This window comes from Heterodontus francisci, chromosome 3, assembly GCF_036365525.1.
Source record: "Heterodontus francisci isolate sHetFra1 chromosome 3, sHetFra1.hap1, whole genome shotgun sequence".
NCBI lineage: Eukaryota > Metazoa > Chordata > Chondrichthyes > Heterodontiformes > Heterodontidae > Heterodontus > Heterodontus francisci.
The window spans coordinates 186,784,322-186,808,586 of NC_090373.1; the positions used below are offsets into that span (position 1 = coordinate 186,784,322).

Below are 24,265 nucleotides of genomic sequence, written 5' to 3' on the forward strand. Positions count from 1 at the left end.
GGGTCAAAATAACAACTTACATTTACATACTGCCTTTAATGTAATAAAATGTCCTAAGGCACTTCACAGGGTCATTATGAAGCAAAATATGACACTAAGCCACATAAGGCGATATGAGGTCAGATGACCAAAAGCTTGGTCAAAGACGTAGCTTTTAAGGAGTGCCTTAAAGGAGGGAAGAAATATAAAGAGGTGGTGAGGTGCAGGGAGAGTTTTCCAGAGCTTAGGGCCTAGGCAACTGAAGGCTTGGCCACCAATGGTGGAGCAATTAAAATCGGAGATGCTGAAGAAGCCAGAATTAGAGGAGCGCAGATATCTGAGTAGAGTTGTCTAACATACAGCCCGCAGGCCAGGATTCGGTCCATGGATGTAAACTATACCAGGCCATTCCTCATCCTCACCAGGGCTCCGTGACTGGTAATTTCAGAGATGAGAAATTTCCCATTTGCTTCTTCTTCCAGACCCGCTTTTTAAAAAAAATCACAAATCTTTTAAAAAAATATTCAGAACCCGCCAGAAAACCCTGGATCTGTCTAAAGTTCAGAAACCGCTGTTCCTGCTCCCAGCACCTGTCGGTTATGAAACTGACTTGCAAATTTTCTTTAAAAAAACTGACCAACCACAAAGCTGCTCTGCTGAGTGTTCCCGCTCTCTGCAACTGTGCGAGAGAAAGTGAGGGGGGGCGGACAGACACAGAGAGGGGGTGCACAGAGAGAGAAAGAGGGGTGACAGAGGGGGGACACATTGAGAGAGAGACAGACAGAGAGAGGGAGGGAGAGTGATGAAGATCACTCCTGACAGATGGGCATCTAACCTGAATACTCAGCATCACTACAAGTGTACGGGCAAACATTGACCTCACGTGCAAGCAAAAAAATGTCAGGTATCTCACTAAATCAGTGTCCAACACAGTGACGAGAAGGTAATTCAGTAAATTAATCATCTCATTTAAAGCTTCTTGACAAAAATGCACATTTCTTGTTGTTTTGATTAATAGTAAGATAAATTTTTAATGGCTTTATCTTTCTGAAATTGTCTCACTGGCCCCCTATGTTGGACAAAAATTGTAATGTGGCTTCCCAAGTGAAAAGGTTGGACAACCTGTCTTAGAGGGTTGTAGGGCTGGAAGAGATTACACAGATAGGAAGGGGTGAGGCCATGGAGCGATTTAAAAACAAGGAATAGAATTTTAAAATTGACCCATTACTTGACCAGGAGTCAATGTAGATCAAAAATGCGAGTTAAAACATGGGCTGTATAGTATAAGGACAAGTAAGGGTTAATGCCGGAGACAGGGTGAGCAACCCTGGGCGGCACAGTGACGCAGTGGTTAGCACTGTAGCCTCACGGCTCCAGTGGCCCGTGTTCGGTTCTGGGTACTGCCTGTGTGGAGTTTGCAAGTTCTCCCTGTGACTGCGTGGGTTTCTGCCAGGTGCTCCGGTTTCCTCCCACAGCCAAAGGTTTGCAGGTTGATAGGTAAATTAGCCATTATAAATTGCCCCTAGTATAGGTAGTTGGTAGGGGAATTGAGGGAAGGTCGGAATACGGGATTAATGTAGGATTAGTATAAATGGGCGGTGGTTGGTCGGCACAGACCCGGTGGGCCGAAGGGCCTGTTTCAGTGCTGTATCTCCAAAAAAAATTTTTAAAAACCCTCCCACCATAATGGTGATGATGTAACAGTCATTTGGTACTGGGCTTTGGAAGAAGCAAGTAAGGGCACGAAGGGCGCTAGCTAAGAAGTTGAGAGGATAATGTAAATAGTGCTGTGTAAATAATGGAAGAGTTATTAGTTGACCTTATCCAGACTCTGAGACTTTCTTTGCAACACACTTGCTATACTTCAACTACAATAGGCAGCAGAGTTTTGGATGATCTCAAGTTTACAGAGGGTAGAATATGGGAGACCAGCCAGATGTGTGTTGGAATAGTCAAGTCTAGAGGTAACAAAGGTATGAATGAGGGTTTCAGCAGCAGATGAGTGGAGATGGGGCAAAGTGGGCCAATGTTACAGAGGTGGAAATAGGCGGTCTTACTGATGGCGTAAATATGAGGGCAGTAGCTCATCTCTGGATTATATGTGACACCAAGGTTGCGAACACACTGGCTTAATCTCAGACTATTGTCAGGGAGAGGAATGGAGTCAGTAGGTAGGGAATGGAGTTTGGAGTGTCATAGAGTCATACAGCACAGAAACAGGCCCTTCGACCCATCGTGTCTGTGCAAGCCGTCAAACACCTAACTATTCGAATCCCATTTTCCAGCGCTTGGTCCGTAGCCTTGTATGCTATGGCGTTTCAAGTGCTCACCAAAATACTTCTTAAATGTTGTGAGAGTTCCTGCCTCCACTGCCTCTTCAGGCAGTGTGTTCCAGATTCCAACCACTCTGAGTGAAAACATTTTTCCTCAAATCTCCTCTAAACCTCCTGCCTCTTGCCTGAAACCTATACCCCCTGGTTATTGACCACTTCGCTAAGGGAAAAAGGTTTCTTCCTATCTAACCTATCAATGCCCCTCATAATTTTGTATACCTCAATCAGGTCCCCCCTCAGCCTTTTTTGCTCTAAGCAAAACAACCCTAGCCTTTTCAGTCTCTCTTCATAGCTGAAATGTTCCAGCCCAAGCAACATCTTGGTGAATCTCCTCCCTCTCCAGTGCAATCACATCCTTCCTATAGTGTGGTGACCAGAACTGTACACAGTACTCCAGCTGTCGCCTAACTAGCATTTTCTACAGCTCCATCATAACCTCTAAAATTAAAGCAAAATACTGCAGATGCTGGAAATCTGAAATGAAAACAAGAAATGCTGGAAATGCTCAGCAGGTCTGGCAGCATCTGTGCAGAGAGAAGCATAGTTAATGTTTTAGGTCATTGACCCTTCATCAGAACCTTCTCTGCCTCCTGCCACTAAGCCAATTTTGGATCCAATTTGCCAAATTGCCTTGGATCCCATGGGCTCTTAATCAATCTCCCATGCGGGACCTTATCAAAAGCCTTACTGAAGTCCATGTCGGCTTTACCCTCATCTACACATCTAGATACCTCCTCGAAAAATTCAGTCAAGTTAGGTGGACACAATCTCCCCCTGACAAAGCCATGCTGGCTATCTCTGATTAATCCCTGCCTCTCCAAGTGGAGATTAATCCTGTCCCTCAGAATTTTTTTCCAATAGTTTCCCAAAACCTGATGTTAGACTCACCGGCCTGTAATTACCTGGTTGATCCCTGCTACCCTTCTTGAATAATGGTACCACATTCGCTGTCCTCCAATCCTCTGGTACCCCTCCTGTGGCTAGAGAGGATTTGAAAATTTGTCAGAACACCTGTTATCTCCTCCCTTGCCTCACATAACAGCCTGGGATACATCTCATCTGGGGATTTATCCACTTTTAAGCCTGCTAAAGTAGCTAATACTTCCTCCCTTTCAATGCTAATATGTTCAAGTCTATCACAATCCCCCTCCCTGATCTCTACACCTACATCATCCTTCTCCATAGTGAACACCGATGAAATGTAATCATTTAAAACCTCACCTATGTCCTCTGGCTCCACACACACGTTGCCACTTTGGTCCCTAATGGGCCTTACTCTTTCCCTGGTTATCCTCTTGCCCTTAATATACTTATAAACGCCTTAGGATTTTCTTTTATCTTGCCCACCAGTGTTTTTTCATGTCCCCTCTTCGCTCTCCTAATTACTTTTTTAAGTCTCCCCCTACACTTTCTATACTGCTCTAGTGCCTCCACTGTTTTCAGCACTCTGAATCTGTCATTAGCCTCCCTTTTTTTCCTGATCCAATCCTCGATATCCCTTGACATCCAGGGTTCTCTGGACTTGTTGGTCCTACCCTTCACTTTAATGGGTACATGTTGGCTCTGAACTCTCACTACTTCCTCTTTGAATGACTTCCACTGGTCTGATGTAGACTTTCCTACAAGTAACTGCTCCCTGTTCACTTTGGCCAGATCCTGTTTTATCATATTGAAATCAGCCTTCCCCCAATTCAGTACCTTTATTTCCGGTCCATCTTTGTCCTTTTCCATAACTACCTTAAATCATAGAGTTATGCTCACTATCCCCGAAATCCTCCCCCACTGACACTTCTACCACTTGTCCAGCTTCATTCCCTCGGATTAGATCCAGTACCATCCCTTCTTTTGTAGGACTTTCTACGTGCTGGCTCAAAAAGCTCTCCTGTATGCATTTTAAGAATTCTGCCACCTTGAAGCCTTTTGCACTAAGACTATCCCAGTTGATATTAGGGAAGTTGAAATTCCCTACTATTATTACCCTATTATTTTTACACCTCTCTGAGATTTGCCTACATATCTGCTCCTCTATCTCTTCCTGACTGTTTGAAGGCCTGTAGTACACTCCCAGCCAAGAGATTGCCCCCTGTTTGTTTTTAAGTTTTACCCATAGTGTCTCATTTGAGGAATCGTCTAAGATATCATCCCTCCTTACTGCAGTAATTGACTCCTTGATCAACAGTGCAATGCCACCTCCTCTTTTACCCCCTCCCCTGTCTCACCTGAAGATTCTATACCCTGGAATATTGAACTGCCAGTCCTGCCCCTCCCTCTACCATGTCTCTGTGATTGCAATAATATCATATTCCCATGTGCTAATCAATGCCCTGAGTTAATCTGCCTTACTGGTAAGACTCCTTGCGTCAAAATAGATGCAATCCAGCCTTGCATTTTTCACTTGTGCCTTAACAGGTCTATATTTGCTCTGCTTTCCAGACTGACTGAGTTTCTCTACTATATTTGACTGTGCATTACCCCCTACTGTAACTCCACTCTATATCCCATCCCCCTGCCAAATTAGTTTAAACCCAGCCTCCCCACCCCCCCCAACAGCACTAGCAATTCTCCCAGCAGGGATGTTGATCCCGTTCCGGTTCAGGTGCAACCTGTACAGGTCCCACCTTTGCCAGAAACAGACCCAGTGATCCAGAAAACTAAAGCCCTCCCTCCTGCACCATCTCCTCAGCTATGCATTCATCTGCTCGAACCTCCTATTCCTATACTCACTCGCTTGTGGCACCGGGAGTAATCCAGAGATTACAACCTTTGAGGTCCTGCATTTTAATCTGCTACCTAGCTCCCTAAATTCTTGTTGCAGGACCTCATTCCTCTTTCTACCTATGCCATTGGTACCAATGTGTACCACGACCTCTAAATGTTCACCCTCCCCCTTCAGAATGTCCTGCAGCCACTCCATGACATCCTTGACCCTAGCACCAGGGAGGCAACATATCATCCTGGAATCACGTTTGCGGCCACAAACATCTATCTGTACCCCTTACGATAGAATCCCCATCACTATAGCTCTTCCACTCCTTTTGCTCCCCCCCCCCCTTATGCAGCTGAGCCACCCGTGGTGCCACGGACTTGGATCTTGCTGCATTTCCCTGAGAAGCTATCTCGCCAACAGTATCCAAAGTGGAAAATCTGTTAGATAGGGAGTCCCAGGGGACTCCTGCACTACCTGCCTAGTTCTTCTACTCTGCCTGGTGGTCACCTATTCCCTTCCTGAGCAGTCTTTACCTGCGGTGTGACCACCTCCCTGTACATGCTATCCACGATGATCTCAGCCTCACAGATGCTCCACAGCCGCCGCTCCAGTGCCGAAACGCGGATTTCGAGTAGCTGCAGCTGGAGACTCTTGCTGCACACGTGTTTGCCCTGGACACTGGAAGTGTCCCTGAATTCCCACATTGCCTAGGAGGAGCACTCCACGCTGCCAAGCTGCTCTGCCATGACTTACCCTTAATTTATCCCCTTAAATTACCCAAAAATTAGATTATTTACACGAGTGGCCTTGATTCCCTAAATAAAAAAATCGCTTACTATGTTAAAAAAAACTGTAGACCTTTCTCTTTACTTTTCGTTACTTACCCAGCTATTTAGAGTTATTCCCTAACAGCAGTTACTCACCAACCAATCACCTTGAGGCTTTCCTGCGACGTCACTGCTCACTTTGTTTTCAAACTCCAGTACTCCTGGACTCCTCTCCGTTGCTCTCCTGGAAGGTAAGTGACTGGGCCTCGATCCTCGGGCTCAATTTATCAGCTCCACTCTTGGCATTCTCCTCACAGGTCCACTCCTCTCCCATCCACTCCCAGAAGGTAAGTGACTGGGCCTTGATTCTCGGGCTCAATTTATCAGCTCTGCTCTCGGCATTTCCCCCACAGGTCCGCGCCGCTCCCGGAAGGTAAGTGACGGGACCCTGATCCTAGGGCTCAATTTATCAGCTCCGCTTTCAGCGTTCTCCCACAGGTCCGCTCCACTCCCGGAAGGTAAGTGGAGACTGAAAACAATGGCTTCAGCCTTCCCAATATTTAATTGGAGGAAATTCCTGGTCATCCAGTACTGGATGTTGGATAGAGGCAAGAGAGGTGGTAAGGTAGAGTTGGGTGTTGTCAGCATACATGTGAAAACTCGCGCTGTGCTTTCCGATGATGTCACTGAAGTGCAGCATGTAGATGAAAAATAGGAGGGAGCCGAGGATAGATCCTTGGAGACACCAGAGGTAACAGTGCAGAATTGGAAGAGAAGCCATTGCAAGTGATTCTCTGGCTACAATTAGATAGATAAGAATGGAACCAGGTGAGAGCAGTCCCACCCAGCTCGACAACAGTAGAGAGGTGTTGGAGGAGGATAGTGTGGTCAACTATGTCAAATGCTACAGACAGGTCAAGAAGGGCGAAGAGGGAAAGTTTACCTTTCTCACAGTCACATAGGATGTCATTTGTGACTTTTGATAAGTGCTGTTTCAGTACTGTGACAGGGGTGGAAACCTGATTGGAGGGATTCAAAGATGGAAAGATGGGAACAGATTTGGGAGGTGACAACACATTCAAGGTCTTTGGAGAGGAAAGGAAGGTTGGAGACAGGATAGTAGTTTGCAAGGACAATAGGGTCCAGTAGGGTCAAGGATTGGCTTTTTGAGGAGAGGGGTTATGACGGAAGATTTAAGGAAGAGAGGGACAACACCTGAAGAGAGAGATTAAAGTTTAGTGGGAATAGGATCGAGGTGGGTCTCTTGGACAAGATGAGCTCGGAGAGAGCATGAGGGGAGTTAAGAGAGAAACTAGAGAAAGATGCAATTTCAGGGCTATGGCAGTGGGGAGCGTGAGGGGAAGATAAGCCAGGTGAGTTAGTGAAGGGAGAGACGCAGCAGAGGCAGCTGATCGGATGATCTCGATCTTAGTAACAAAAGAAATCAGTGAGCTCCTTGCACTTGTTGTTGGAGGTGAGGGTGGAGGGGACAGGGGAGCAGAGTTTAAGATGATGGTTTGCAGTTGACAAAAGAAGCCGGGGTTATCTTTACATTCCATGATGATCCTGGAATAGTGAGCAGTTTTAACAGATGAGAACAGGGCCCAATAGTGCTTTAAGTGTCCAGCCAGATCTGGCAATGAATGGCTAAACCTGTTGTCCATTTCCTTTCGAGTCTGCGTGTCATAGACTTAAGGGAGCAGAGATGAGGGCCGTACCAGAGGGTAATGGGTTTATTATGGACCTGGGCATCAAAGGTGGAGGTGAGGGTGCTGTTGAGCAAATCAGTGGCTGCAGAAATATTGTGGCGAACGGAGGGCCAAAGGTTAGATAGTTGGGATCTTGAAAGTGCAGTTGTAAGTGAATTAAGGGAGAGTTATTTCCAGGAACGGATATAGAATGAGGTAGGGTTGGTGTGTGGAAGGGGTTAAAGGTGGAGAGTGATACAAGGAAGTGATCAGAGATGGCCTTATCTGTAATCAATATGATTGGACTAGCAACACCATGTGAGATGGCAAGGTCAGGGGGTAGCCATGAATATGGTTTGGGGAATTTACATGGGGGGAGAGATTTAAGGAGGGTAAGAGGGCAGTGAACTCAGAAGTGAGAGAAGGTGATGATTTGAGATGGACATTGACAACTCGGAGGATGAGAAGTCGTTCAGTGCAGAGGCTGAGGGAGAAAAGCAGTGAAGATATTTCAGTGAGAACATTTTAATCGACCTTAGGAGGGTGGTAGAGAAATAATTTTGAAAGAGAGGTGCGAGTGGTGGAACAAGGCAAGATGCTCAAAGGAGCGAAAGTGTCAGAGGAGTAAGGGGTCACGCTGAGGTATGATCAGGGGATAAGCACCACACCGCCACTGTGACGGTTTTGGCAGTGAAAGTGGTGGAAGATGTAGCCAGGTGGGAAGACTTCATTAAGGTAAAGGTCTCTTCACTCCTCAGTCAAGTTTCCGCTAAGGCCCTGATGTCAATGCAATCATCCACAATAGGTTCATGGATGACAAGGTCCTTATTCACAAGTGAACAGGCATTCTGGAGAGAGATGCATCGAGGAGTGGTGAGAGCTGAGCTGATCCGCTGGCAGAGTTCACAGGGTCAGCAGTGGGAGGGGTGAGTTGAACACGAAGAAGATTGGCGAGATTAGCCCCCAGTGGGCGCACTGGTTGGAAAGGATGGTGAGAGATTGGGATGTTGTTCAAAATGAGCCAGTGCTGAGTGCCTCAACCCTCTCTCTAACCATACTTTGGCTGTACCACATGGAGAGCAGCAGTTCAAGAAGGCAGCTCAACACTACCTTCACAAGGGCAATAGGGATGGGCAATAAACACTGGCTTTGCCAGCAGCACCCACATCCCATGAATGAATAAAAGAAACCCTATAATCTCCTTTAATCATCTTAAACAGCTCAATTAGCTCAGCCTTAATCTTCTACACTTAAGAGAATACCAACCTAGTCTATGCAAACTACCTTCATAATTTGACCATTTTAACCCTGGTATCATCCTGGTGAATCTGCAGTACACATGTTCGCGACTTCTCAGTATGTGCTCCCTGCAGGCGAGGCTCCTCTTGGGCAGCACAGATTCAGAAGATCATTCCTTGAACATAAAAAAGAGATTGCTGTATGTTATAACCACTCCTTGTTATTTTGTATGCTGTGTAGGTCACGTGCGTTGGATATGTTATTGGGGCAATTGTTGCTGACACAGCGGCGCATGCCCAAAGGGCTGCAAAAGCAGTAAAGGTCACATACGAAAAGCTTAAACCCATCATCACCATTCAGGTAATGCATCTCTATATTAATTACTAGATAATCGATATTCACTTTTCTATTACAATACTGTTAGAGGATGGGTGTAATTTACTCCTCAAATTTGCAGGGATTGAAACTTTGCATGCCAGATGTCACAGATTTATAAGACATACAATAATGAAACATGCATTTGAACAGGCAGTACTTGTGGCAAAACATTGTATGTTTTACCCACAGAGTTCAAATGAGTTACAATTCCGAGGTTGATCAGACCTTGATCGAATTCTAAAGTATCCCTTGTAATAACTTCCTGTATCTTTTTCAATAGCCTTCTACATGACAATTTGGGTGTTTCATAGTTACATTTGCATAGTTATCATTCAACACTAATTTGCTTATATGATGTCCTTGCAGCCGTAAATTGTTCACTCCCAAACTCTCCAGAGCTAAAGTCTTTCTCAAGCAGATGCCCATCTTCAAGGTTGTTCTTCTAATGAATGAAAAAGTTGAGTTTTTTTATGCCTATCCTGTGTCAGTGACTTCTTACAATTTAAAAATTTCTACTTCACAAACAAAGGCTAAAAGCCGGCATTACTACAATATAAAGATTAACCCTCACCTCATAATAAAGATACTGTTATTCCGAGCTCACCTCAGTTGAAATGACGTGTGAAATTCAGGCTCAAAAAGTTACACTTGTGAAAGATGTCAGCTATGGCTCGGTTGGTACCACTCTCACCTCTGAGTCAGGAGATTGCGAGCTTAAGTTGCACTCCAGAGATGTGAGTAGAAATTTAGGCTGGCACTCCTCGTGCAGTACTGAGGATAATACGTTAAACCAAGGCCAAATCTATCCTCTCGGATGGACACATAAGATCCCATGATATTATTTCAAACATGACCAGTGGAGTTCTCCTTGGTGTTCTGGCCAATATTTATCCCTCAAACATCAATAAAATAAAGATTATCTGGTCTTTCACTCAATGGGCTAATGGGCTTCTGCATTTCCTACTTTACAACAGTGACTACACTTCAAAAATAATTAATTGACTCTAAAGTGCTTTGGGAAGAACTGAGGTCGTAAAGGTGCTATAGAAATGCAAGTCTTTCTTTCTTTTGTATTTGTATTTCCGGCCATTGGATCCTCCCCAGTGACTGGTTCCCCAACAACAGCCATTTGCATCTCGTGTTGGCATTGTTTTGCCTCCGGAAGCGGATCCACTTCACAAAGTGGTTTGCTGTGTCTCTGGAAGCCTGGAGGCCCATCTCATCTCTGCTGTGGTGCCACTGCCTAGATCAGACAAACAAGGAATAAAAGGTCTTCAGGGAACTGGAAATGTTTATTGTTAGGGTTCAGATTGCAAATTAGCACTGAAAAAAATTAATTGGTGTCCCTTATGATTGCACTGCTGTGGAAGAAATTATTAATTTGTTGTTAAACTAACTGATCAATTGGTTGCAAAAAACAACTTGATATGCTGATAGGTTGAGATGAAATCAGGTGGGAGAAGGCTTGCAAATGGCCTGTCTCTGTGCTGTAAAATTATATATATTACCAGAAGGGACACTGTCCTCATGAAACAGTGTCTTGCATGACTTCATTTTGTTTGGAAAAGAAGACTTAGGACATATTTCTGTCACCAATGGCATTGTACAAGTCTGTAACAATGCTTGACCCAAGTCCGCCTGCCGTTTAAAGCTCCTGTGCTCACGAGATATTGTTGACTAATTTGGCCATTTGAAGACCCTTGTGTTGGTTGCCAGCAGTGACCAGATATTTCTTCAAAAACAGGAAGCAATCGCCCATGAATCATTCCACAGTCCTCCAAAGAAAATTGAGAATGGAAACATCAATCTTGGATTTGCACAAGCTGATGGCATCATTGAAGGTTTGTATTAGTTTTATTTTAAATATGTACTGTCTTAATGGGAAATGCAGGGGATGGGCAAAATCGAAATGTGGAGCTTATTCAAGGAGCAGCTACTGCGTGTCCTTGATAAGTCTGTACCTGTGAGGCAGGGAGGAAGTTGTCGAGCGAGGGAGCCGTGGTTTACCAAAGAAGTTGAAGCGCTTGTCAAGAGGAAGAAGAAGGCTTGTGTTAGGATGAGACGTGAAGGCTCAGTTAGGGCGCTTGAGAGTTACAAGCTAGCCAGGAAGGATCTAAAGGGAGAGCTAAGAAGAGCAAGGAGAGGACATGAGAAGTCATTGGCGGATAGGATCAAGGAAAACCCTAAGGCTTTCTATAGGGATATCAGGAATAAAAGAATGACTGGAGTTAGATTAGGGCCAATCAAGGATAGTAGTGGGAAGTTGTGTGTGGAATCAGAGGAGATAGGGGAAGCGTTAAATTAATATTTTTCGTCAGTATTTACAGTAAAGAAAATGTTGTCGAGGAGAAGACTGAGATTCAGACTACTAGGCTAGATGGGATTGAGGTTCACAAGGAGGAGGTGTTAGCAATTTTGGAAAGTGTGAAAATAGATAAGTCCCCTGGGCCAGATGGGATTTATCCTAGGATTCTCTGGGAAGCCAGGGAGGAGATTGCAGAGCCTTTGTCCTTGATCTTTATGTCGTCATTGTCGACAGGAATAGTGCCGGAAGACTGGAGGATAGCAAATGTTGTCCCCTTGTTCAAGAAGGGGAGTAGAGACAGCCCTGGTAATTATAGACCTGTGAGCCTTACTTCGGTTGTGGGTAAAATGTTGGAAAAGGTTATAAGAGACAGGATTTATAATCATCTTGAAAAGAATAAGTTCATTAGCGATAGTCAGCACGGTTTTGTGAAGGGTAGGTCGTGCCTCACAAACCTTATTGAGTTTTTCGAGACGGTGACCAAACAGGTGGATGAGGGTAAAGCCGTGGATGTGGTGCATATGAATTTCAGTAAGGCGTTTGATAAGGTTCCCCACGGTAGGCTATTGCAGAAAATACGGAAGTATGGGGTTGAAGGTGATTTAGAGCTTTGGATCAGAAATTGGCTAGCTGAAAGAAGACAGAGGGTGGTGGTTGATGGCAAATGTTCATCCTGGAGTTTAGTTACGAGTGGTGTACCGCAAGGATCTGTTTTGGGGCCACTGCTGTTTGTCATTTTTATAAATGACCTGGAAGAGGGTGTAGAAGGGTGGGTTAGTAAATTTGCGGATGACACGAAGGTCGGTGGAGTTGTGGATAGTGCCGAAGGATGTTGTAGGTTACAGAGGGACATAGATAGGCTGCAGAGCTGGGCTGAGAGATGGCAAATGGAGTTTAATGCGGAAAAGTGTGAGGTGATTCACTTTGGAAGGAGTAACAGGAATGCAGAGTACTGGGCTAATGGGAAGATTCTTGGTAGTGTAGATGAACAGAAAGATCTTGGTGTCCAGGTCCATAAATCCCTGAAAGTTGTTACCCAGGTTAATAGGGCTGTGAAGAAGGCATATGGTGTGTTAGCTTTTATTAGTAGGGGGATCGGGTTTCGGAGCCACGAGGTCATGCTGCAGCTGTACAAAACTCTGGTGAGGCCGCACCTGGAGTATTGCGTGCAGTTCTGGTCACCGCATTATAGGAAGGATGTGGAAGCATTGGAAAGGGTGCAGAGGAGATTTACTAGGATGTTGCCTGGTATGGAGGGAAGGTCTCACGAGGAAAGGCTGAGGGACTTGAGGTTGTTTTCGTTGGAGAGAAGGAGGAGGAGAGGTGACTTAATAAAGACAGATAAGATAATCAGAGGGTTAGATCGGGTGGATAGTGAGAGTCTTTTTCCTCGGATGGTGATGGCAAACACGAGGGGACATAGCTTTAAGTTGAGGGGTGATAGATATAGGACAGAAGTCAGAGGTAGTTTCTTTGCTCAGAGAGTAGTAGGGGCGTGGAACGCCCTGCCTGCAACAGTAGTAGACTCGCCAACTTTAAGGGCATTTAAGTGGTCATTGGATAGACATATGGATGAAAATGGAATAGTGTAGGTCAGATGGTTTCACAGGTCGGCGCAACATCGAGGGCCGAAGGGCCTGTACTGCGCTGTAATGTTCTAATTCTAATTCTAAAAAAATCTGTTGAGCAAGTCTTTATCTGCTCAGGGTGAGAGATAGCCAAGCCTTCTGAAGTTTAAGTGAGGGGTTCAGATGGTTTATATATAGAATAATGGATACTCGGGAGTGATTACAGACTGGAATCTAATCGAGCAGTTCAGATAGATTTTATTCTCGATGTAAGGCATCACCTAACTTGTGTTGATGGTGTTCTGCAGGGGAAATCCACATTGGAGGCCAGGAGCACTTCTATCTAGAGACGCAATGCACCTTGGCTGTACCCAAGGGTGAGGATGGTGAAATGGAACTCTTTGTTTCGACACAGAGCCCGACACAAATACAGGCAGGTGTTTCTGACTGGTTGCTGCATCAATGCCAAAGTCATCAGCAGATATTGCACTTAATACTATTAGTCTCCATAGGGAAAGGTTTGTACACGCATCACAGGTAGCAGCAATGGGGGACAAAAATGCATCAGTTCCTGTCTTTGGGGATGGACACCACGGGTCGGTTCCTGTCTTTGGTGATGGTCACCATGGGTCAGTTTCTGTCTGTCTTTGGGGATGGACACCACGGGTCGGTTCCTGTCTGTGGGGATGGACATCACGGGTCGGTTCCTGTCTGTGGGGATGGACACCATGGGTCGGTTCCTGTCTTTGGGGATGGACACCACGGGTCAGTTCCTGTCTTTGGGGATGGACACCACGGGTCAGTTCCTGTCTTTGGGGATGGACACCACGGGTCGGTTCCTGTCTTTGGGGGTGGACACCATGGGTCAGTTCCTGTCTGTGGGGATGGACACCACGGGTCGGTTCCTGTCTTTGGGGGTGGACACCATGGGTCAGTTCCTGTCTTTGGGGATGGACACCACGGGTCAGTTCCTGTCTGTGGGGATAGACACCATGGGTCAGTTCCTGTCTTTGGGGATGGACATCACGGGTCAGTTTCTGTCTGTCTTTGGGGATGGACACCACGGGTCAGTTCCTGTCTTTGGGGATGGACACCACGGGTCAGTTCCTGTCTTTGGGGATGGACACCACGGGTCGGTTCCTGTCTTTGGGGGTGGACACCATGGGTCAGTTCCTGTCTTTGGGGATAGACACCACGGGTCAGTTCCTGTCTGTGGGGATAGACACCATGGGTCAGTTCCTGTCTTTGGGGATGGACATCACGGGTCAGTTTCTGTCTGTCTTTGGGGATGGACACCACGGGTCGGTTCCTGTCTGTGGGGATGGACACCACGGGTCGGTTCCTGTCTTTGGGGGTGGACACCATGGGTCAGTTCCTGTCTGTGGGGATGGACACCACGGGTCGGTTCCTGTCTTTGGGGGTGGACACCATGGGTCAGTTCCTGTCTTTGGGGATGGACACCACGGGTCAGTTCCTGTCTGTGGGGATAGACACCATGGGTCAGTTCCTGTCTTTGGGGATGGACATCACGGGTCAGTTTCTGTCTGTCTTTGGGGATGGACACCACGGGTCGGTTCCTGTCTGTGGGGATGGACACCACGGGTCGGTTCCTGTCTTTGGGGGTGGACACCATGGGTCAGTTCCTGTCTGTGGGGATGGACACCACGGGTCGGTTCCTGTCTTTGGGGGTGGACACCATGGGTCAGTTCCTGTCTTTGGGGATGGACACCACGGGTCAGTTCCTGTCTGTGGGGATAGACACCATGGGTCAGTTCCTGTCTTTGGGGATGGACATCACGGGTCAGTTTCTGTCTGTCTTTGGGGATGGACACCACGGGTCGGTTCCTGTCTGTGGGGATGGACACCACGGGTCGGTTCCTGTCTTTGGGGGTGGACACCATGGGTCAGTTCCTGTCTTTGGGGATGGACACCACGGGTCAGTTCCTGTCTGTGGGGATAGACACCACGGGTCGGTTTCTGTCTTTGGGGATGGACACCACGGGTCAGTTTCTGTCTTTGGGGATGGACACCACGGGTCAGTTCCTGTCTTTGGGGATGGACACCGCGGGTCGGTTCCTGTCTGTGGGGGTGGACACCACGGGTCAGTTTCTGTCTTTGGGGATGGACACCACGGGTCAGTTTCTGTCTTTGGGGATGGACACCACGGGTCAGTTCCTGTCTTTGGGGATGGACACCACGGGTCGGTGCCTATCTGTGGGGATGGTCACTACGGGTCGGTTACTGTCTTTGGGGATGGACAACACGGGTCAGTTTCTGTCTGTGGAGATGGACATCACGGGTCAGTTCCTGTCTTTGGGGATGGACACCACTGGTCAGTTCCTGTCTTTGGGGATGGACACAACGGGTCAGTTCCTGTCTTTGGGGATGGACAACAAGGGTCAGTTCCTGTCTGTGGAGATGGACATCACGGGTCAGTTCCTGTCTTTGGGGATGGACACCACTGGTCAGTTCCTGTCTGTGGGGATGGACACGACGGGTCAGTTCCTGTCTTTGGGGGTGGACACCACGGGTCAGTTTCTGTCTTTGGGGATGGACACGACGGGTCAGTTCCTGTCTTTGGGGATGGACAACACGGGTCAGTTCCTGTCTGTGGGGATGGGCACCACGGGTCAGTTCCTGTCTTTGGGGATGGACACAACGGGTCAGTTCCTGTCTTTGGGGATGGACAACAAGGGTCAGTTCCTGTCTGTGGAGATGGACATCACGGGTCAGTTCCTGTCTGTGGGGATGGACACCACTGGTCAGTTTCTGTCTGTGAACAAAGAACAAAGAACAAAGATAATTACAGCACAGGAACAGGCCCTTCGGCCCTCCAAGCTTGCGCCGATCCAGATCCTCTCTCTAAACATGTCGCCTATTTTCTAAGGTTCTGTATCTCTTTTCTTCCTGCCCCTTCATGTATCTGTCTAGATACATCTTAAAAGACTCCATCGTGCCCGCATCTACCACCTCCGCTGGCAATGCGTTCCTGGTGCCCACCACCCTCTGCGTAAAGAACTTTCCACGCATATCCCCCCTAAACTTTTCCCCTTTCACTTTGAACTCGTGTCCTCTAGTAATTGAAACCCCCACTCTGGGAAAAAGCCTCTTGCTATCCACCCTGTCTATACCTCTCATGATTTTGTACACCTCAATCAGGTCCCCCCTCAACCTCCGTCTTTCTAATGAAAATAATCCTAATCTACTCAACCTCTCTTCATAGCTAGCGCCCTCCATACCAGGCAACATCCTGGTGAACCCCCTCTGCACCCTCTCCAAAGCATCCACATCCTTTTGATAATGTGGCGACCAGAACTGTACGCAGTATTCCAAATGTGGCCGAACCAAAGTCCTATACAACTGTAACATGACCTGCCAACTCTTGTACTCAATGCCCCGTCCGATGAAGGAAAGCATGCCGTATGCCTTCTTGACCACTCTATTTACCTGCGTTGCCACCTTCAGGGAACAGTGGACCTGAACACCCAAATCTCTCTGGACATCAATTTTCCCCAGGACTTTTCCATTTACTGCATAGTTCACTCTTGAATTGGATCTTCCAAAATGCATCACCTCGCATTTACCCTGATTGAACTCCATCTGCCATTTCTCTGCCCAACTCTCCAATCTATCTATATTCTGCTGTATTCTCTGACAGTCCCCTTCACTATCTGCCACTCCACCAATCTTAGTGTCGTCTGCAAACTTGCTAATCAGTCCACCTATACTTTCCTCCAAATCATTAATGTATATCACAAACAACAGTGGTCCCAGCACGGATCCCTGTGGAACACCACTGGTCACACGTCTCCATTTTGAGAAACTCCCTTCTACTGCTACTCTCTGTCTCCTGTTGCCCAGCCAGTTCTTTATCCATCTAGCTAGTACACCTTGGACCCCAAGCGCCTTCACTTTCTCCATCAGCCTGCCATGGGGAACATTATCAAACGCCTTACTGAAGTCCATGTATATGACATCGACAGCCCTTCCCTCATCAATCAACTTTGTCACTTCCTCAAAGAATTCTATTAAGTTGGTAAGACATGACCTTCCCTGCACAAAACCATGTTGCCTATCACTGATGAGCCCATTTTCTTCCAAATGGGAATAGATCCTATCCCTCAGTATCTTCTCCAGCAGCTTCCCTACCACTGACGTCAGGCTCACCGGTCTATAATTACCTGGATTATCCCTGCTACCCTTCTTAAACAAGGGGACAACATTAGCAATTCTCCAGTCCTCCGGGACCTCACCCGTGTTTAAGGATGCTGCAAAGATATCTGTTAAGGCCCCAGCTATTTCCTCTCTCGCTTCCCTCAGTAACCTGGGATAGATCCCATCCGGACCTGGGGACTTGTCCACCTTAATGCCTTTTAGAATACCCAACACTTCCTCCCTCCTTATGCCGACTTGACCTAGAGTAATCAAACATCTGTTCCTAACCTCAACATCCGTCATGTCCCTCTCCTCGGTGAATACCGATGCAAAGTACTCGTTTAGAATCTCACCCATTTTCTCTGAGTCCAAGCATAACATTCCTCCTTTGTCCTTTAGTGGGCCAATCCTTTCTCTAGTTACCCTCTTTCTCCTTATATATGAATAAAAGGCTTTGGGATTTTCCTTAACCCTGTTTGCTAAAGATATTTCATGACCCCTTTTAGCCCTCTTAATTCCTCGTTTCAGATTGGTCCTACATTCCCGATATTCTTTCAAAGCTTCGTCTTTCATCAGCCGCCTAGACCTTATGTATGCTTCCTTTTTCCTCTTAGCTAGTCTCACAATTTCACCTGTCATCCATGGTTCCCTAATCTTGCCATTTCTATCCCTCATTTTCACAGGAACATGTCTCTCCTGCACGCTAATCAACCTCTCTTTAAAAGCCTCCCACATATCAAATGTGGATTTACCTTCAAACAGCTGCTCCCAATCTACATTTCCCAGCTCCTGCCAAATTTTGGTATAGTTGGCCTTCCCCCAATTTAGCACTCTTCCTTTCGGACCACTCTCGTCTTTGTCCATGAGTATTTTAAAGCTTACGGAATTGTGATCACTATTCCCAAAGTAGTCCCCTACTGAAACTTCAACAACCTGGCCGGGCTCATTCCCCAACACCAGGTCCAGTATGGCCCCTTCCCGAGTTGGACTATTTACATACTGCTCTAGAAAACCCTCCTGGATGCTCCTTACAAATTCTGCTCCATCTGGACCTCTAACATTAAGCGAATCCCAGTCAATGTTGGGAAAATTAAAATCTCCTATCACCACCACCCTGTTGCTCCTACATCTTTCCATAATCTGTTTACATATTTGTACCTCTATCTCACGCTCGCTGTTGGGAGGCCTGTAGTGCAGCCCCAACATTGTTACCGCACCCTTCCTATTTCTGAGTTCTGTCCATATTGCCTCACTGCTCGAGTCCTCCATAGTGCCCTCCTTCAGCACAGCTGTGATATCCTCTTTGACCAGTAATGCAACTCCTCCACCCCTTTTACCTCCCTCTCTATCCCGCCTGAAGCATCGATATCCTGGGATATTTAGTTGCCAATCATGCCCTTCCCTCAACCAAGTCTCAGTAATAGCAATAACATCATACTCCCAGGTACTAATCCAAGCCCTAAGTTCATCTGCCTTACCTACTACACTTCTTGAATTAAAACAAATGCACCTCAGACCACCAGTCCCTTTATATTCATCATCTGCTCCCTGCCTGCTCTTCCCCTTAGTCACACTGACTTCATTATCTAGTTCTTTACAGGCTTTTGTTACTACCTCCTTACTGTCAACTGACCTCAATTGGTTCCCATCCCCCTGCCACATTAGTTTAAACCCTCCCCAACAGCGTTAGCAAAAGCACCTCCAAGGACATTGGTTCCAGTCCGGCCCAGGTGTAGACCGTCCAATTTGTAATAGTTCCACCTCCCCCAGAACCGGTCCCAATGTCCCAAAAATCTGAACCCCTCCTTCCTGCACCATCTCTCAAGCCACGCATTCATCCTGACTATTCTTTCATTTTTACTCTGACTATCACGTGGCACTGGTAGTAATCCTGAGATTACTACCTCTGAGGTCCTACTTTTTAACTTGGCTCCTAACTCCCTAAACTCTGCTTGCAGGACCTCATCCCGTTTTTTACCTATATCATTAGTGCCTATGTGCACAATGACAACTGGCTGTTCACCCTCCCCCTTTAGAATGTTCTGCAGCCGATCTGAGACATCCCTGACCCGTGCACCTGGGAGGCAACATACCATTCGGGAGCCTCGTTTTCGACCACAGAACCGCCTATCTACTCCCCTTACAATCGAATCCCCTACGACTATAGCCCTTCCACTCTTTTTCCCGCCCTTCTGAACAGCAGAGCCAGCCACGGTGCCATGGACCTGGCTACTGCTGCCTTCCCCTGGTGAGCCATCCCCCTCAACAGTATCCAAAACTGTATACTTGTTTTGGAGGGAGATGACCGCAGGGGACTCCTGCGCTGCCTTCCTGCTCTTTCTCTGCCTTTTGGTCACCCATTCCCTTTCTCCCTCAGCAATCCTAATCTGCGGTGTGACCAATTCACTAAACGTGCTATCCACGACCTCCTCAGCATCGCGCATGCTCCAAAGTGAGTCCATCCGCAGCTCGAGAGCCGTCATGCGGTCTAACAAGAGCTGCAGTTGGACACACTTCTTGCACGTGAAGGAGTCAGGGACATCAGCCATGTCCCTGAGCTCCCACATTGAGCAAGAGGAGCATGACACGGGTCTGAGATCTCCTGCCATTTTTAATCTTAAGCTTAACTTAGTCAAATGAAAAAGGAACGAAAAGTTTTTACCAATCACAATAAAACCAGAGAAATCGAAAAAGCCTTACCTTATAAACACCCCACCGAGTCCTTTTTTTTTGGTTAGAGGAGGAGGGCGGGTGGGAGACACGACAAGTGTGGTGTCTCGGGTTCAGAAACCGCCCAAATATATAGTGTTTTACTTACCCAGCAGCCCCCTGGCCTCCGCCGAAAAACAAAAGGAAATTAAATTTACTTTCAAACTGACCTTCCCAGCTGCTCACTCGCTCACACTCTGCTCCCGAAAAAGCTGCTGCAATGAAAGGAAAGTTATTTTAAACCGCCCAAATATATAGTGTTTTACTTACCCAGCATCCCCCTGGCCTCCGCCGAAAAACAAAAGGAAATTAAATTTACTTTCAAACTGACCTTCCCAGCTGCTCACTCGCTCACACTCTGATCCCGAAAAAGCTGCTGCAATGAAAGGAAAGTTATTTTAAACCGCCCAAATATATAGTGTTTTACTTACCCAGCAGCCCCCTGGCCTCCGCCGAAAAACAAAAGGAAATTCAATTTACTTTCAAACTGACCTTCCCAGCTGCTCACTCGCTCACACTCTGCTCCCGAAAAAGCTGCTGCAATGAAAGGAAAGTTATTTTAAACCGCCCAAATATATAGTGTTTTACTTACCCAGCAGCCCCCTGGCCTCTGCCGAAAAACAAAAGGAAATTAAATTTACTTTCAAACTGACCTTCCCAGCTGCTCACTCGCTCACACTCTGCTCCCGAAAAAGCTGCTGCAATGAAAGGCAATGTCTTTGGGGATGGACACCACGGGTCAGTTCCTGTCTTTGGGGGTGGACACCACGTGTCGGTTCCTGTCTTTGGGGGTGGACACCACGGGTCGGTTCCTGTCTTTGGGGGTGGACACCACGGGTCGGTTCCTGTCTTTGGGGGTGGATACCACGGATCGGTTCCTGTCTTTGGGGGTGGACACCACGGGTCGGTTCCTGTCTTTGGGGGTGGACACCACGGGTCGGTTCCTGTCTTTGGGGATGGACACCACGGGTCAGTTCCTGTCTTTGGGGGTGGACACCACGGGTCGGTTCCTGTCTTTGGGGGTGGACACCACGGGTCGGTTCCTGTCTTTGGGGGTGGACAACACGGGTCAGTTTCTGTCTGTGGAGATGGACATCACGGGTCAGTTCCTGTCTTTGGGGATGGACACCACTGGTCAGTTCCTGTCTGTGGGGATGGACACGACGGGTCAGTTCCTGTCTTTGGGGATGGACAACATGGGTCAGTTCCTGTCTTTGGGGGTGGACACCACGGGTCGGTTCCTGTCTTTGGGGATGGACACCACGGGTCAGTTCCTGTCTTTGGGGATGGACACCACGGGTCGGTTCCTGTCTTTGGGGATGGACACCACGGGTCGGTTCCTGTCTTTGGGGATGGACACCACGGGTCGGTTCCTGTCTTTGGGGGTGGACACCACGGGTCAGTTCCTGTCTTTGGGGATGGACACCACGGGTCGGTTCCTGTCTTTGGGGGTGGACAACACGGGTCAGTTTCTGTCTGTGGAGATGGACATCACGGGTCAGTTCCTGTCTTTGGGGATGGACACCACTGGTCAGTTCCTGTCTGTGGGGATGGACACGACGGGTCAGTTCCTGTCTTTGGGGGTGGACAACACGGGTCAGTTCCTGTCTGTGGAGATGGACATCACGGGTCAGTTCCTGTCTTTGGGGATGGACACCACTGGTCAGTTCCTGTCTTTGGGGATGGACACCACTGGTCAGTTCCTGTCTTTGGGGATGGACAACACGGGTCAGTTTCTGTCTGTGGAGATGGACATCACGGGTCAGTTCCTGTCTGTGGGGATGGACACGACGGGTCAGTTCCTGTCTTTGGGGATGGACAACATGGGTCAGTTCCTGTCTTTGGGAATGGACAACATGGGTCAGTTCCTGTCTTTGGGGATGGACACCACGGATCAGTTTCTGTCTTTGGGGATGGACACCACGGGTCAGTTCCTGTCTTTGGGGATGGACACCACGGGTCAGTTTCTGTCTGTGGGGATGGACACCACGGGTCAGTTCCTGTCTTTGGGGATGGACACCACGGATCAGTTTCTGTCTTTGGGGATGGACACCACGGGTCAGTTCCTGTCTTTGGGGATGGACACCACGGGTCAGTTCCTGTCTTTGGGGATGGACACCACGGGTCAGTTTCTGTCTTTGGGGATGGAGACCACGGGTCAGTTCCTGTCTTTGGGGATGGACACCACGGATCAGTTTCTGTCTTTGGGGATGGAGACCACGGGTCAGTTCCTGTCTTTGGGGATGGACACCACGGATCAGTTTCTGTCTTTGGGGATGGAGACCACGGGTCAGTTCCTGTCTGTGGGGTTGGACACCACGGGTCAGTTTCTGTCTTTGGGGATGGAGACCACGGGTCAGTTCCTGTCTGTGGGGATGGGCACCACGGGTCAGTTCCTGTCTTTGGGGATGGACACAACGGGTCAGTTCCTGTCTTTGGGGATGGACAACACGGGTCAGTTCCTGTATGTGGAGATGGACATCACGGGTCAGTTCCTGTCTGTGGGGATGGGCACCACGGGTCAGTTCCTGTCTGTGGAGATGGACATCACGGGTCAGTTCTTGTCTTTGGGGATGGACATCACGGGTCAGTTCCTGTCTGTGGAGATGGACATCACGGGTCAGTTCCTGTCTGTGGGGATGGACACCACGGGTCAGTTCTTGTCTTTGGGGATGGACACCACGGGTCAGTTTCTGTCTGTGGAGATGGACATCACGGGTCAGTTTCTGTCTTTGGGGATGGACACCACGGGTCAGTTTCTGTCTGTGGAGATGGACATCACGGGTCAGTTCCTGTCTTTGGGGATGGACACCTCGGGTCAGTTCCTGTCTGTGGGGATGGACACAACGGGTCAGTTACTGTCTTTGGGCATGGAAACCATGGGTCAGTTCCTGTCTTTGGGGATGGTCACCACGGGTCAGTTCCTGACTTTGGGGATGGACACCGTGGGTCAGTTTCTGTCTGTCTTTGGGGATGGACATCATGGGTCAGTTTCTGTCTGTCTTTGGGGATGGACACCACGGGTCAGTTCCTGTCTTTGGGGATGGACACGACGGGTCAGTTCCTGTCTTTGGGGATGGACATCACGGGTCAGTTCCTGTCTTTGGGGATGGACACCAAAGGTCAGTTTCTGTCTGTGGAGATGGACATCACGGTTCAGCTCCTGTCTTTGGGGATGGACACCAAAGGTCAGTTTCTGTCTGTGGAGATGGACACCACGGGTCAGTTCCTGTCTGTGGGGATGGACACCAAAGGTCAGTTTCTGTCTGTGGAGATGGACATCACGAGTCAGTTCCTGTCTTTGGGGATGGACACCACGGGTCAGTTCCTGTCTTTGGGGATGGACACCACGGGTCAGTTCCTGTCTATGGGGATGGACACCACTGGTCAGTTCCTGTCTTTGGGGATGGACACCACGGGTCAGTTCCTGTCTGTGGGGATGGACACCACGAGTCAGTTCCTGTCTTTGGGGATGGACACCACGAGTCAGTTCCTGTCTATGGGGATGGACACCACGGGTCGGTTCCTGTCTGTAGGGATGGACACCACGGGTTAGTTGGTTAACAGATAAGAAGCAGAAATGGAGTAGGCAGGTGTTGCTTACTCTGTGGTAGGTTGGAAATTGTGGAGCCTTTGGGTTAGAAAATGATATCTCCTGTTTTTTTCCATGCTGTGGCACAGTGGTGGAACTCTCACTTCTGAGTTAGAAGATCATGGGTTCAAGTCTCACTCGAGACTTGAACACATAATCTAGGCTGACAGTCCAGTGCAGTTCTGAATGAGTGTTGCACCATCTTTCAGGTGAGACCTTAAACTAAGGCCCTGTTTGCCCACTCAGGTGGATGTCAACGGTGCCGTGGCAAAATATCAAAGAAGATCAGGGGAGTTCTCCCTGGTGTCCTGGTCAATATTTATCCCTCCGAAAAACAGGTGATCTGATTATCATCACTTTGCCTCTTGTGGGATTTTGCATTGCTGTGTGCAAATGGATTGTATTTACTACACTACAAGAGTGACTACACTTTAAAAGTGCTTCCTTGGTTGTGATGCGTGTTGTGAAGACCTGAGCTCGTGATAGGTGCTGTATAAATGGTAATTTTTCTTTTTATTTAAGGGGAAGCTCTATCAGTAAATGAAGGTTAAAAAATAGTTGGATATGCTGATGAGTGAGATGGCATAAGGTGGGGCAAAGCTAGGGTGGAATTTTATCCTGATGGGCTTTTCTGTGCTGTTGAAATCTATGTAATTTTTCATTGCGTCTTCCTGCAGCATCTGGTTGCTAAAGCACTGGGCGTCCCTGACAACAGGATCGTTTGTCGGGTGAAGAGAATAGGAGGGGGTTTCGGCGGGAAGGAATCCCGCAGCTCGCTGCTGTCGACAGTAGTGGCAGTCGCTGCTTACAAGTGAGTGCTAGTGTGAGGGAGGAATATTGGAAAC

The 24,265-nt window shown here is 47.8% G+C and overlaps 1 protein-coding gene across 3 annotated transcripts in view; it reads left to right on the forward strand.

The window, feature by feature from the left end:
• Positions 1–24,265, forward strand: part of LOC137365127 (xanthine dehydrogenase/oxidase-like) — a 151,290-nt gene that overhangs the window by 88,510 nt on the left and 38,515 nt on the right. For all 3 annotated transcript variants that reach the window (XM_068027904.1, XM_068027903.1, XM_068027905.1), the window contains exons 20-23: positions 8,954–9,073; positions 10,836–10,932; positions 13,273–13,397; positions 24,098–24,231. In XM_068027904.1, coding sequence (XP_067884005.1) covers positions 8,954–9,073; positions 10,836–10,932; positions 13,273–13,397; positions 24,098–24,231 — 476 coding nt within the window. The remainder of the gene's footprint in view (positions 1–8,953; positions 9,074–10,835; positions 10,933–13,272; positions 13,398–24,097; positions 24,232–24,265) is intronic.